Source organism: Gracilinanus agilis, chromosome 6 (assembly GCF_016433145.1).
Source record: "Gracilinanus agilis isolate LMUSP501 chromosome 6, AgileGrace, whole genome shotgun sequence".
NCBI classification, from domain to species: Eukaryota; Metazoa; Chordata; class Mammalia; order Didelphimorphia; family Didelphidae; genus Gracilinanus; species Gracilinanus agilis.
In genome coordinates this window covers 280,214,663-280,228,845 of record NC_058135.1, presented here as the reverse complement: position 1 = coordinate 280,228,845, position 14,183 = coordinate 280,214,663, and the positions used below count along the sequence as shown (strand labels likewise).

Sequence of the window (14,183 nt, the reverse complement as noted above, 5' to 3'; positions counted from 1 at the left end):
GATTTGAACACAGGATTTCCCATCTCTGGACCTGGCTTTGGATCCACTGAGCCACCTAGTCTCCCCCATATAGATTTAATTTTAAGGATTTTGTCAAGTTCTTTGATAATTCCTCTCTTTCTTGATATTTTGTGACATATGGTGGTACAAATGCTGTAATAATTTTTAAAGTGGTCTTTTTTCTTTAAATACATTTTAATGAGCATTTGCAAAGTATAATGACCTAATTAATATCTTAGAACTTGGGCAATGCAAAGAACATTATAGAAAAATAGAACAGGGATTAACTTTATTGACAAGTTTTTGCTCCAGAGAAATGGATCAAGAAATGCAACTCTACTTTCAGCAGTGATGTGGAGGATGATGGTGGTGGAATAGTGTGTGTACTGTCAGAGAGAGTCATTACATTCATAGGCTTTGATGAACAATTTTTTATTGGTTTATGGAAGGATTCATTTTTTAAGGGATTATTGGAGGACAAAGAGAAAGAAGACATCCCCCAAATTGGCTATTCTTTGAAAATAAAAGGTATTGAGGTTAATATTTTTTCAGCAGAATGTATCCAAGAGTGAGAATAGGGAAATAAGGAGTCCCAGTCAGTGTCTCATTAGAAGACAGAATTAAAAGAAGGAAAATAAAGTTGACATTTATAATAGCTCATTACATGCATTATCTAACTGACCTTCAAAACAATCAGACACAGTTGGCAGTAGAGTCATCATCATCAATATTATCTTGACTTAAAAATGATAATGAAAAAACTAAGACTTATTGACTTGATTTGGGTCACCACGCTCATAAATGACAAAGCTGGGTTTCAGATCTGTGTTTCCTAATTCCAGATGCAGCAGACTCTTTTTCAATAAACCACAGCTTCTTCTAATAAACCAGAGAATCAAAAATCAGCCTAGCTTGGTGATAAGAGCACTGCTATGGCAAGTGGTGAAACCTCTTTGGGGCTTGGTTTACTCATGTCAAAAGTAAGAGGCTGAGGCAGCTGGGTAGCTCAGTGGATTGAGAGCAGGCCTAGAGACGGGAGGTCCTAGGTTCAAATCTGGCCTCAGACACTTCCCAGCTGTGTAACCTTGGGCAAGTCACTTGACCCCCATTGCCTACCCTTACCACTCTTCTGCCTTGGAGCCAATACATAGTATTGACTACAAGATGGAAGGTAAAGGTTTAAAAAAAAATAAAAATAAAAAAAGTAAGGGGCTATGTGAGTTCTCCCCTAAGGTTCCTCACAACTCTCTCTTTCTATGATAATTAATTAAAAGATCAGAACAGCAGTCATATGATCTCCAAGTAGAGGTCAGGGATCCAAGAGTCCAACTTTTTTCTGCCCTTAGTCCAAGAGTATTGCTAAATCAAGTCATCCCCTCTCAGGATTATCAGAGCTAAGCACTGATGTGTGACCACTTGGCAAAAGGTAAACAGTACAGAAACTTTTGGGTCTTCTTAGATTTCTTAGATTTTTCTTCCCAGAAAAACTACTTAGCCAGTATTCTTGTAGAATTCTAAGATCAACAGGGACACATGTTAAAACCAGTGGAAATGCGCATTGGCTATGGGTGGGGGGAAGAGTTGGAGGAGGGGGTGAAGGGGAAAGTAAGAGCATGAACCATGTAATCATATTAACTTTTCTAAAAAATTTATATTATTAAATGTTAAAAAAAAAAAGAATTCTAAGATCAACTTAACTTCAAAGAGAGGCATCCCATGCTTTCTGCAAAATCTTCTAAACTCCCTCCATTCCTTTCTGAGTCCTACTGTACAAGGCCAACTGTTCTCCAGTTAGGTTGTTTTCTCAGCAAGGATTGCATTTTCTCTTTTAGCTTTCCACTGAATGAGGAAAAAAACAACATAGCTTGTTCTTAGCAGATCTCAATCAGATACCGAGTTGAATTATTAAGCTGATTTTCCTGGTCAAAAAACAAAGTTAGCTCTAGTAAAAGATAAAACCTGGTACATACTCTGGGTTCATCCAGATTCACCAGGTTCATTCCCCCCCCCCCAAAATCATAAATGTCTGGCTCATATATTGTGCCTATATCCTGACTCAACTTTAGGAAGTCTCAGAACATAGCTTGTTTTTAGGTTTCCCCACATGTGAATGAAAGGGTACCCTGGGATCTCATTATAACCCATTAAGCGAACAATGTATTTACTAGCTGTGACTCTGCTGAAGTCACTTAATCTCTCTGAATCTCAGTTTTCTCATCTGAAAAAAAAATGGGGATAATAATAGTATCCATCTTCCAGGGTGATTGTAGGGATCAAATGAGATAATAATACTTGGAAGGCACATACGGTTCTCTTCTGAGAACTTGGACAACTCTGGAAGGGAATGTACTTAGAGCCAAGAAATCTATTTAGGCCAAGGACAGAGATAGCTCCTCCCCTTGGGCACTGGTGGGTGAACTTGGGGAGTACAACTTAAGGGAGTAGGGTGTCCCCAATATAGTTTTTAGAGAGAGCCTGGGGGACGAACCTGGGATAATAATTCTGGGCAGACTCTAAAAGTCAACATCTATTTGAAACAGTGAGAAAAAGAAGAAACAAATGCAAAAACACTTGGAAAACAGGTAAATTATGACTGATTAACCCATCTTCTCCCTTATGAAAATGGGGGATATTTGCCCTAGCTCTAGTCTTTCTCCACATCTTACCTCTACAATTCCTCCAAGTTTATGACCAGCAAATTATTTCAATAGTTAGGTCTACTTCGGAGATATTGAGGGTTCAATTCCAGACCATTGCAATAAAGCAAATATCACCATACAGCAAATTTAATAGACTGGAGATTAGAGTGCAGGAATTATGGGACTTCCAGCTCCAGTTCCACTACTCTGTGTATTGGAACCTGGCTAGTATGCCCCATTTTCTCTCGAAGTCTCCTTTTTTTTTCATCTGTGATATAAATATGGCAGTCCTCCTGCTGTTAGCCTGTCAGGGTTGTGTTAGAAGCAGTTATTTTTGCAAACTCTAATGCACCAGAGGAATATATTGAGGGCTCAATGTTTCTTGGTCTTGGAGATGTTCACTTCTTGACTCAGGATGGCCTCTCGTGATTAATATTTCTGCCCGTAGACTTCGTAGATAACTTAAATGGTCACCAGGAATGGTGGGCAAGGCTTGTCTAATTACTGGGGAAGGAAGGGAGCTTGGGGAATAATGCCATAGTCTTGGGCAATTGATACTCTCATATATTGTAACTTGTAGTTTTGGAGACTAGTTTTGGGGGAGGCAGGAGGCTGTTTCGGACATTCCCTTGAACCTTCCCTTGGAATACAGCCTTCCTTCTACTCTGTATAGATCTTGAATATGCCTTTTTATTACATCTATTGTCTCCCAGTTAGTGATGGGCTCCACAAAGGAAGCAACTGTTTCTTCTGTGCTTTTGCCTCCCTTTTTATCCTCGGCACTTTGCGTGGTACCTCATCCATAGTGGACACTTAAGTGGACACTTAAGAAATCTTGTTGACTGCCTGGAGAGGGGATGTGGAGAGAGTCTTTTAGTCAAATAACTGACCTGGAGATGGGGAGTTGAGAAGTAGGGCAAATGACCTGCTTATAAGTTTCATTCAGGAAGCAAGGTAGAGAGAGAGAGAGAGAGCTGGACTTTAACCACCTTCTAACACGAGGACTATACTTATCTTCTTTTGGCCTCAGTTTGTCCATTTGCAAAATGGACACAATAATAACTGTAGCACTGACCTCATTAGGGTAACTATCAAACGCGAGAGAGCATATGATACATTGGAAGAGCATTGCTTCCGGAGTCCCAGGAGGGGTTCGAATCTTACCTCTCGACCTTATTACTTGTATAACCACAGGCAAGTCTCTTAATCTCCCTGGACCTCAGTTTTCCTTCTCTGTAATATGAACTAGATGAACTAGCCTCTTCTAGCTCTAAGTTGGTGAGCCTACGGCCTCACCTCACAGGTTAGGTACAAGGATCAGACGAGACAATTTATGTCAAGTGCTTCTTAAGCCGTCACGTGCTGTAGAAGGCTCAGGTGTCAGTATTATGATTAGGCAGATTCTACAAAGATGACGAAGGGTCATGATCCAGCCCCATTCCACGGCCTTTGAGGCTGGGACCAAAGGCAAACTGAGAAGCATCATTTAATAGGAAGATGGAGCGAAGGTCCGGCCAAAGTCCCGGAGCTGGCCAAACGCTTGGATAATCTTTTAAACTGTTAACTGTTCATTTGTGACTGTCTCCTCCCCAATCCCTCCTCCAGTTACCTAATGCTTACTCCCTTATTGGGTTTCCTAGCAAAGGTCCTTTTTAAACGAGTGGGCGTTTGGCGTGCTGAGGTTAGAGGGAAGCAACAAGAACCCGTAGGTGGGAGCAAAGGAGACACCGAGTTCTTTCAGATGAGAGTCTGAGTTAAGGCAGGGGAAAGGGGGGTAACTTGGAGCTTTATGGGGCCTAAGTGAGCAAAGAGCAGAATGGGTAAAGGGGAGCCCCTCCTAGCAAAGGCATCCTCCAGCTGGAGCATCCTCGAGTGGGCTATGCGATTCCAAGACACATCAGTGCGGCTCTCTTTTTATATCTCCACCGCTGCTTCTCATCCTCTTCCTTTCTTGACCCTCAGACAATTAGCCTGAGCATCTGGCCAAGATGCTTCTTCTCCGCAGCCCTCAGATGCTGCAGACCCTGGAAAGAGCCTTGAGGAAGGACATTCCTGAGTCTATAAAGGTAAGTGTGAGCACTGACCCACAACTTCAAGGGAATCCATCCTTCATGCATGTGCCCTTCTCTCCACTCATGCAATCAAAGCCTCAATTCGGTCCCCCATCTCTTCTCCCCTGGACTTCTGCAACAGGTTTCTCTACTAGTCTCTCCCCTCTTATCCTTACTCCACATAACTGACAGAATTATTATCCTAAAACACACACACACACAATTATGAACCCTTCAAGGAAGTCTTTCCTAATCCCAGCTCCCGGTGACCTCCCTCCCCAAACCACAGTGTATTCATTGGGTGTTTATTATGGATGTTCTCCTATAGAGTGTTCCAAAAGTCTTAAAAGTCCTCATGCATTTTCAACTTTAATAGCTGGTATGTATATATGTGGTCTCCCCTGTTATTTAGTAAGTAGCTGAGCCGGGGTTCAAGCTCACAAATTCAGATGATTTCCGGTGTCCTGAGCTCTAAGTTCAGGTCCTACTTAGAAGCAAGAACCAAGAAAGGAATTCTTGCACCCTGGGAGAATAATATCCCAAGGGTCCGTGATTCCCTGACTATGTGTCCTTAGGCAAGGTGCTATCTTTCTGGACCTCAGCTTTCTCATCTGTAAAATGAGGCGCTCTGGTGACGAGGATCTGTAGGTGCCCTTCCCATTCTACGTTCTCTGGTCTAGGATCCTCTGATGATGTTCAGGACAAATTGTTTTTCTCTTGGAACTCTTTATAGGGAAAGTTTCAACCTGCCTATCACTTGGTCCTAAGTCCAAGGAGGTTGCTTGAGGCTCAGGGAGGTCACTATGGTACTTAGTAGCACTATGATGGGAGCTAAGTGACGTGCATGTTTGTGTAGGAGATGGAGGTCGAGCCCTGGTCTCTTCTCCTCCAAACCTGACGATGGATCAGACAAGTGTAGACAATCCTTCCCTCCTGTGTGTGACTGGCCTGCCATTGGGGACTTTGAACCCCCAACAACAAACGATTTGGCTAATCGGCTTATTACAAAATAACCCCCTATCTGTTACTAAGAATAAGATTTTCTTTAGATTTGAAATATCATATTACAAAGTATTCCTTTTCTGCTCCTTTCTGTTGTGTCCTGGATCTCTCCCAAACTTGTATCCATTTAGTCCTGACTCTGGCTTCCGCCACTCCCCTCTCCCTAGAAATGGTGTCCTCCCTCCTGCAAGAGAAAACTTAAGATCCCTGGACCAGTTTTCCAGAGCATTCCTCCCTGGCCAAAAGGAACTACAATTCCCACAGCTAGGTGGCACCACAATGCATCGAGTACTGGTTCAGGAAGATCTGAGTTCAAATCAGACCCCAACTAGGGGATAATAACAAAACAGCACTTACAGGATTCGTGAGGATCAAATGAGATAATATTTATAAATGTCTTTAGCACAGCCCCTGGCATGTAGTAGATGCTGAATAACTGTTTCTTCCCTTCCCTTCTTTTCCCTTTTCCCCTTCAAACATAGCCTATTGCCACTCTCTTTCATACATAACTAGAGAACTCCAGATCACAGGAATTACATCTGAAAGGGGATTTACACATCTTCCACTCCAACCCTCTCATATTTTATTATTATTTTTTTAATCCTGACTTTAACCCATAAAATGGGCATGTTCATATTCATAGCAGAAAAGAAAATGTGGCGTATACATGAAATTGTGAGCAGCTTGCTTTTCTTTCTATAAGTTTTGGTTTTGACTGTTCTAAGTTGCATTCTTTCCCTCTTCCCCATTGGGAACAATGCCTGGTACATAGTAGGCACTTAATAAATGTTTGTTGGTTGATCGATTCCAGTGTAAGATAGACTAGATCAGTGGTTTCTAACTCAAACAGAGACAGGGACCACCAAGTCACACATAAGGATCCAATCCCTGTCGGGGCATATTGACTTAGAAAAATACAAATTAACATTATATTTTATTATTTTTTATCTCATTAAATATTTCCCAATTGGGGGCAGCTGGGTAGCTCAGTGGATTGAGAGTCAGGCCTAGAGATGGGAGGTCCTAGGTTCAAATCCGGCCTCAGACACTTCCCAGCTGTGTGACCCTGGGCAAGTCACTTGACCCCCCTTGCCCACCCTTACCACTCTTCTGCCTTGGAGCCAATACACAGAAGTTAAGGGTTTAAAAAAATATATATATTTCCCAATTGCATTTAAGTCTGGTAGGGTAGCCACCATGAGTAGTTGACACCTTTGGACAAGATGACCTCTGATCTATGAAATTCTGTAGTTTTATATAAAATCAAGGTGTTATTACTAGCCCATCAGGGCAATCTAAGCTCCATAAGTGTAGAGATTGTTTCACTTTTGATTTTATACCCCCGGTGCCCGGCACAGAGTAGGTGTTCATCTTTTACAGGAAGACTTCCATGATCCTTCTTTATTCCAATGTCTTCCCCCTATTGACTATCTATTATTATTATTATTATTATTATTATTATTATTATTATTATTATTATTTTAAACCCTTACCTACCATCTTGGAATCAATACTGTGTGTTGGTTCCAAGGCAGAAGAGTGGTAAAGGCTAGGCAATGGGGATTAAGTGACTTGCCCAAGGTCACACAGCTGGGAAGTGTCTGAGGTCATATTTGAACCCAGGACCTCTTGTCTCTGGGCCTGGCTTTCAATCCACTGAGCTACCCAGCTGCCCCCCTCTCGTTATTATTGAAATGAACCGAGCTGGGCTCAGGAGTTCCATTCTTACCTTTCCGCACTGCTCCCTTCAAATGCTCCCGGGTGGTATTTGAAAAGGACTAGTGGAAAGTGTTGGACTAAGATTCAGGAGTGACCTCTCCAACTTCCAAGTTGGGAGATCACTGACACATCCACTCACCCCTCTCAACTTAAACCTTCCTCTCTGTAAAATGGGGATCCGCTTGCTTTGCCTGACTCCAAAATCTCTGGTCCAATTCGGTGTCTGGCCATGAGTTGGGGTTTATGAAATGCTTCTCAGTTGAACACAGCCCACTTTCCTGAATACAATCTGAAATGGGCTGAGTAATGGAAATGAACATTAGCCTCAGTTAGAAGACCTGAATTCAAGTTTGGGCTCTGCCACTCAGTAACTCTGTGGCCAAACTTCTCTCTCCTGATGGCAAAAGCCTCCTTGGCCACCCTTTCCAGCACTGGCTGCATTTTCACCCATCCTTCTCCTGGACTCTTGTAATAGTCTGTTGATTGGCGTGCCTGCCCCACGTCCAGTCTATCTTCTGCTCAGCTATCAAAGGGATCTTCCGACCTTGTTACCCTCCCCTCCATAACTCAGATGGTTCTTTATCACCTCCACTTCCCTATATAAAAAGCCCTTAATAATCTGATCTCCCTCTCTAGTCTTCTTTTCCCTTACTCACACACTCTCAATCCCCTTCTCCTTTCTGCCCCACTCCCAATATAATGTGAGATTTCCTTGTTCTTCAACCAAGAGATTCCATCTCTAGCCTGGAGGCATTTTTACAGGCTGTCCCCAGGACTGGAATGAATGCTCTTCTTCCTCATCGCCTGGCTTCCTTCAAGTTCCAATTAAAACCTCATCTTTTCCAGGAAGCCTTCCTTGATTCCTCTGCTTCCAGTGCTTTCCCTCTATTGACATTTCCCTCTATTATTATAATATAATATTATATCACATGTAATAATAAATTATATTATATATAATATAATAATATTATATATTATAAAAATATAAATATTATTGCTATTTCTCTTTATCTCATTTATCCTGTCTCTGGCTTGTCTATCATAGTTACATCTTGTCTTCTTCCCCAAGAGATTGTGAACTCCTTGATTGCAAAGACTGCCTTTATCTTTCTTTGCATCCCCAGCACGTAGCCCAGTACCTGATACATAGGAAGCACATAATAAAGGTTTATTGGCTGAATGGATGATTTGTTATGGTTTTGTCATCTTAGCCCAATGGACTGACTCTCTGACTTCCCTTGGCCGTCTCTCTAGGTTTATGGCACCGTCTTCCACGTGAACCAGGGGAATCCATTCAAGCTGGAGGTATTGGTAGACAAGTGGCCAGATTTTAAAACAGTTGTTGTCCGGCCTAAAGAGCAGGTAAATCACATGTTTTAGCTTCATGAGGCCAAGTTCACCATCCCTTTTCACTTCACCAATAGCAAAGCTAGAATACTTGTGTTCCCATTCCTTCCCACCTCCTGCTCACTTGGCTTTCTTTCCTTTCTTCCAACCTGCTCAGGACATGATGGATGATTTAGATCCCTACACCAACACCTACCAAATTTATTCCAAGGATCTCCAAAGTTGTCAGGATGCCCTCAAGTCTTCAGATGTCATCAACTGGAAGCAGCACCTGCAAATTCAAGGTAAAAATGGCATGGATTCGCATTAGCCCATCAATAAACTCTTCTCCAGTCATCAGGGAACAAAGCTGACTTTTGACTGTCAGATTCCAGTTCCTAGAGGCTACAAGATCGATAACATGGCAGCCACAAGAGCTAAGGTGATCTGAGGTTCCATCAGGGAAGACAGAGTGTCCAAGACTAGGGAAGGGATGGAACCGATGTACTCTGCCATGGTTATGTTTAGTTCTATTATACTCCACATTCTTGGAGAAAGATATTGGCAAGATGGAGCGCATATAGAGAAAGGAGACCAGGTTGGCTATGGGCCTTGGAATTATTCCATTGCAAAGACTGGTTGAGAGAACTGAGGTGTGTAGCTTGGGGAAAAAAAGGTTTGGAGTGGAGTTGGAGGTGGTGGTGGAATATGACGACTGACATCAAGTCTTTGGAGGGCTGCCATGTGGAGTAGACACGTAATTCTTTTTGGCCCTGGAGACGGAATTGTCAACAATGGGTGACCATTGCAAAGAGGAAAATTTAGGCTTACTTCCTGGGAAAACTTCCTAATGATCAAACCTTTCAGAAAGTGGAATGAGCTGTTTTGAGAGGTAACCAGCTTCCCATCACTGGAGGTCTTGAACTAAAGATTGAATGACCACTTGTTGGGGATAGTGTAGAGGAGATTCACAGTCGGGTATATATGAAGAAAAGACAATCTCTGAGTTTGGGTTCTGTAGATTTTTTAACTAATATTCAATATTCCCAAAGATATTGAATTTTTATTGTTAATAAAATTCAATAAAGATATTGAATATTTATAAAATTTTATTAATATTTAACTAGAGAGCTAGAGAAAGCAGGGAGGGCTTATCCAACCTCCTCACGTGGAAAAAGAAAGCGAGAGACGCATTTCTCAAAACTTAAATGCAATAACGTAAAGGATACAGGTAAATAAATAGGGGGAAAAGGAACCTTAGGATGAGGGGAGAATTTGGGGAGATAAAGTCCAAAGGATATAAAATTTCCCCTTATACAATTCCCATGATTCTTACTAGTCCATTTTTTTTTAAATGAAATAATTTGTTAGTTACATGAAAATACTCAATTAACTCCCTCCCTCAGCTCCCCCCCACTAGAAAAGGCATCATTTGACAAAAAGATATATTCAGATATGTAGATAAAACTATGTCTTGCTTATTTCTATTCATCCGTTCTTTCTCTAGAGTTGGACGTACACCAGTCCTTCTTCCAACAATAGTTCTGTTGCTATAGATGACGTTATCTTGGTTCTGTTCTTCTCTCTTCATAATCTCATGGAAGTCTTTCCCCGTTTTCCCAAAACTAGCCTGTCCATCATGTCAAGAGCCAATTTTGTTTTCCAAAATGTCTAGGATCTCCTTTGTGAGAATAGAATATTCCCTTCAGACATTAATTCTGCTGGAAATATCTCCCCTGTGTCTGAAAAAATCAGCCACCGAGTTTTGGTTTTCATTTTTTTTTTTCCTCTCTTCTAGGTTTACAGTCTGGCTTAAATGAGGTGATAAAAAGTGTCGCCGAGGAAAAATCAGTCCAGGTCAAGATGACCAATCGCAATCTCTACTTGATTTCTGAAACGATGAATAGACATGCGCCTTCTCAGCAAATCGTGGCTAAATCAAGTGCCAAAACTGAAAAACCAAAAAAAGACATGTAAGTTGTCTACAAACTGAGTCCTGCCTAGGTTGTGTACTTGGGTGACTTGAGACAGCTAAGTAGTACAGGGGAGAGAGCATTGGGTCTGGAGTTAGGAAGACGGTTCTAGTCCAACATCAGACATTTAATAGTGCCGTGATCTTGGGCAAGTCATTTACCTTCGTTTGCCCCAGTGTCCTCAACTGTAAAATGGGGATACTAACAGAAGAGCACCTACCTCCTAGGATTATAAGGATTGGATGAGATAGTATTTGGAATAGTGCCTTTGGAAATCAAGAAGTTCAGAAGAGGGATCGATATGAAGGGAAAGTAACAATTTTGTTCTGGCCACATTCAGTTTGAGTTGTTATAGATGTCCAAGGAGCAGTTGATAATAGGAGAGCTCCGGAGAGGGCTGGGCTTGTAGTTCTTGGAACCATCTACCTAAGAATAAAAATTAAGTCATCTGGAGTGGTGCTTAATGGGCAAAGACCTCCTCTCCCAAGACTCAACCCAAAGACCCAACACTCAATAATAGCAAGTACTTAATAAACGAATCCCAACCTTTTCCTTAAAACATGCCTAGGGGGGCAGCTGGGTAGCTCAGTGGAGTGAGAGTCAGGCCTAGAGACAGGAGGTCCTAGGTTCAAACCCGGCCTCAGCCACTTCCCAGCTGTGTGAACCTGGGCAAGTCACTTGACCCCCATTGCCCACCCTTACCAATCTTCCACCTATGAGACAATACACCGAAGTACAAGGGTTTAAAAAAAAAAAAAAACAAAACATGCGTAGGTCCAAATTCAAGGAAACCAATTGGGCTACTAACATGAGGTACTTCACCTTTCTGTGGTTTGATAAGGATGGAAACGCCCATTACAGATCCATATTCCAACCCTACTTTTCTTGGTCTGATAGTGGTCTTATTTGATCCCCTAAAAAATGCAGCCCCTGATAGTCAATCTTTGGTGGTTGAGCCTCTCCCAAACTTAGGTCCTTCTACAAAAAAGCTCATGGCTTATTGCTCCACTCATACCGAAGCCCTAGAGCTTGTCACCTTACTGGAGTGATAAAAGGAGTGCAGGGAGACATTGTTCTCAGGAAAACCCATATTCTGCAAAAGATTAAAAAAAAATAATAACAAAAACTTCCAAGAAGGATGACTAGAAGATAAGATTAGCCAGTATCTGATATCATATTAGCAAGTGAAAGGAGAGGAGAAAAAAGGAAAGAGGCCAGAATTTCCAGAAGTTAGATTTCTATATAATTTAGAGCTAGCCAATGAAAGCCTTTCACTTACCCTTGAGGAAACTAACTTTAAGGTCACCCTGGAGTCAGGCTGATTCATCTCCCTCAGTTCAAATCTGGCCTCACACATGTCCTAACTGTGTGACCCTGGATAAGTCACTTAACCCTGTTTACTTCAGTTACATGAGCTAGAGAAGGAAATAGCAAACCATTCCAATATCCTTGCCCAGAAAACTCCAAAATGGGGTCGTGAAGAATTGGACATGAGTGAAAACGACTGAAAAATAAAATGGAAAACTTCCCTGAACCACCAAAAGCTATACTAATAGTATTGATAGAGCATTTTAAGATTTGAAAAGCTCTTTTAAAAAAGACTTTATGTTCCCCAGTGACATGTAAAAACAATTTTTTAACTTTTTTTTTTAAATTTTCAGTTCCAAGTTGTCCCTCCCTCTTGTCTCCTTCCCCTCCTCCAAACCTGAGACTTAAGCAATTTGGTATAGATTTTTTGCCTTTGCAATCAGGTAAAGCTGTTTTTTTTTTTCCAAATTAGTCATTTTGTGGAAGTGATCTTGAATAAAGAACAAAATTGGGAAGGAAATGGAAGCTAATGCGTTTTGTTCTGCATTCAAACTCCATCAGTTCTTTTTCTGGACATTGATGGCATTTTTTCATCATGAGATTTTTTGGGATTACCTTGGACCAATGTAAATTTCTGGGTCAGAGCACTTTAAAAATATTCTCTCGTTCCATCTTCAGGTGCTAATATTATCCCCATTTTACAGATGAGAAATAGAGTCTAACCACTGAGACACTTGGATTAGAGTTGTGTCTGTTTGCCTGGGAATATTGAGAGAAATAGGATAACTGAAGTCCTCTGAATAGATGGGGGAAAAAGATACAAAAGCCCTTTCTAGAGAAGGCAATTTACTCTGGACCTTTCCCCACCTAGTCCCATGCTGCCATGAGCATGATGAGCAGTGGGCTGCAGCACTTAACCCCAAGAATCATCGAATTCCAGCACTGGAAGCAACCTCAGAGGCTATAAACTCCAACTCAGAGCAGAACAGAGTCCCCTCTGCAACAATTAGTCATTTAGTCTATTTCCCTATTTTTACAAATAAGGAAATTGAGGCCCAGAGAAATTGACAAGTCCAGGACCCTATAAGAAGTATCAGATGGGATTTGAACCCCAAGATATGTAGATGAGGGAACTCAGACTCTGATCTGGGAATTCACTGTTGTTTCTGCCAGTGTTAAGTAACAACTAAATGTCTACAAAAGGCACATTTTTCTTCTGTCTAAAAGAAAAGGTAATGGAGCTTAACTAATACTTCACACTGACTTGTCAGGGAGAATTAAGGATTCCTAGAAAGAATGGAGCTGCTTCAAGAAAGGGGAATAAAAGCTTTCTGAAAGGAAGAAAAGAAACCCAAACCGTTGTGAGGAGATCAGAAACAGAAAAGGAAGGAAAGCTGAAGGTGACAAAAACAGTCCACTGAGGCCACGAGCTTTGCCAAGGCTAGATTGAATGGAAGGCAGAGAAACAACCAAGAGGAAAGAAGGGGATCCGCCCAACTTTGGGGGCTCTTGAATGGCCTGCCCACTTTCCCTAGGAAGCAGAACTGGATTCTCAGAGGAGGAGGGCAGCTTCTTGTGTTTTAAGGAATTATTTTAAGCCTCCCACCTTCCATTCCAAGGTATCATTAAGAGATAATAATGATCAGAGAATGAAAAGGAAGCACGATGGGCAGCTCTCCTCTCCTTAGCATCTCTCTCACAGGAGGGACAGCACTTGTCATGTAGGAGAGACTCCCTTGAACTGCACCTTGAAGGAAGCTGGGAGCTTTAAAATAAATGGTGACTGGTGAAGGAGAGAGGGAGAACATTCTAGGCCCATGGGGACAACCTGCTCTCCAGGATCCTATATCTAGGAACTTAGAAGTCACCCAGTCTGGGAAGACAGCTAGATGACTCAGTGGACCGAGAGCCAGGCTCAGAAATGGGATGTTCTAGGTTCAAATTTGGCCTCAGACACTTCCTAGATGTGTGACCTTGGGCAAGTCACTTAAACTTTCATTGCTTAGCCCTTACCCTTTTCTTCTTGAAACCAATACAAAATATTGATTCTAAGACAGAATGTAAGGGGAAAGAAAGAAAGAGAGAGAGAAAGAAAGAAAGAAAGAAAGAAAGAAAGAAAGAAAGAAAGAAAGAAAGAAAGAAAGAAAGAAAGAAAGAAAGAAAGA

The 14,183-nt window shown here is 41.6% G+C and overlaps 1 protein-coding gene across 1 annotated transcript; it reads left to right on the top strand.

Moving 5' to 3' along the window:
- Positions 1-2,343: 2,343 nt before the first annotated feature.
- Positions 2,344-10,714, top strand: LOC123252717 (glycine N-phenylacetyltransferase-like). Its single transcript, XM_044681973.1, has 5 exons — positions 2,344-2,582; positions 4,602-4,705; positions 8,666-8,773; positions 8,916-9,042; positions 10,536-10,714. Exons 2-5 carry the CDS (start codon positions 4,628-4,630, stop codon positions 10,712-10,714), a joined length of 492 nt encoding a protein of 163 aa, XP_044537908.1. The 5' UTR covers positions 2,344-2,582; positions 4,602-4,627.
- The last annotated feature ends 3,469 nt before the right edge of the window (positions 10,715-14,183 follow it).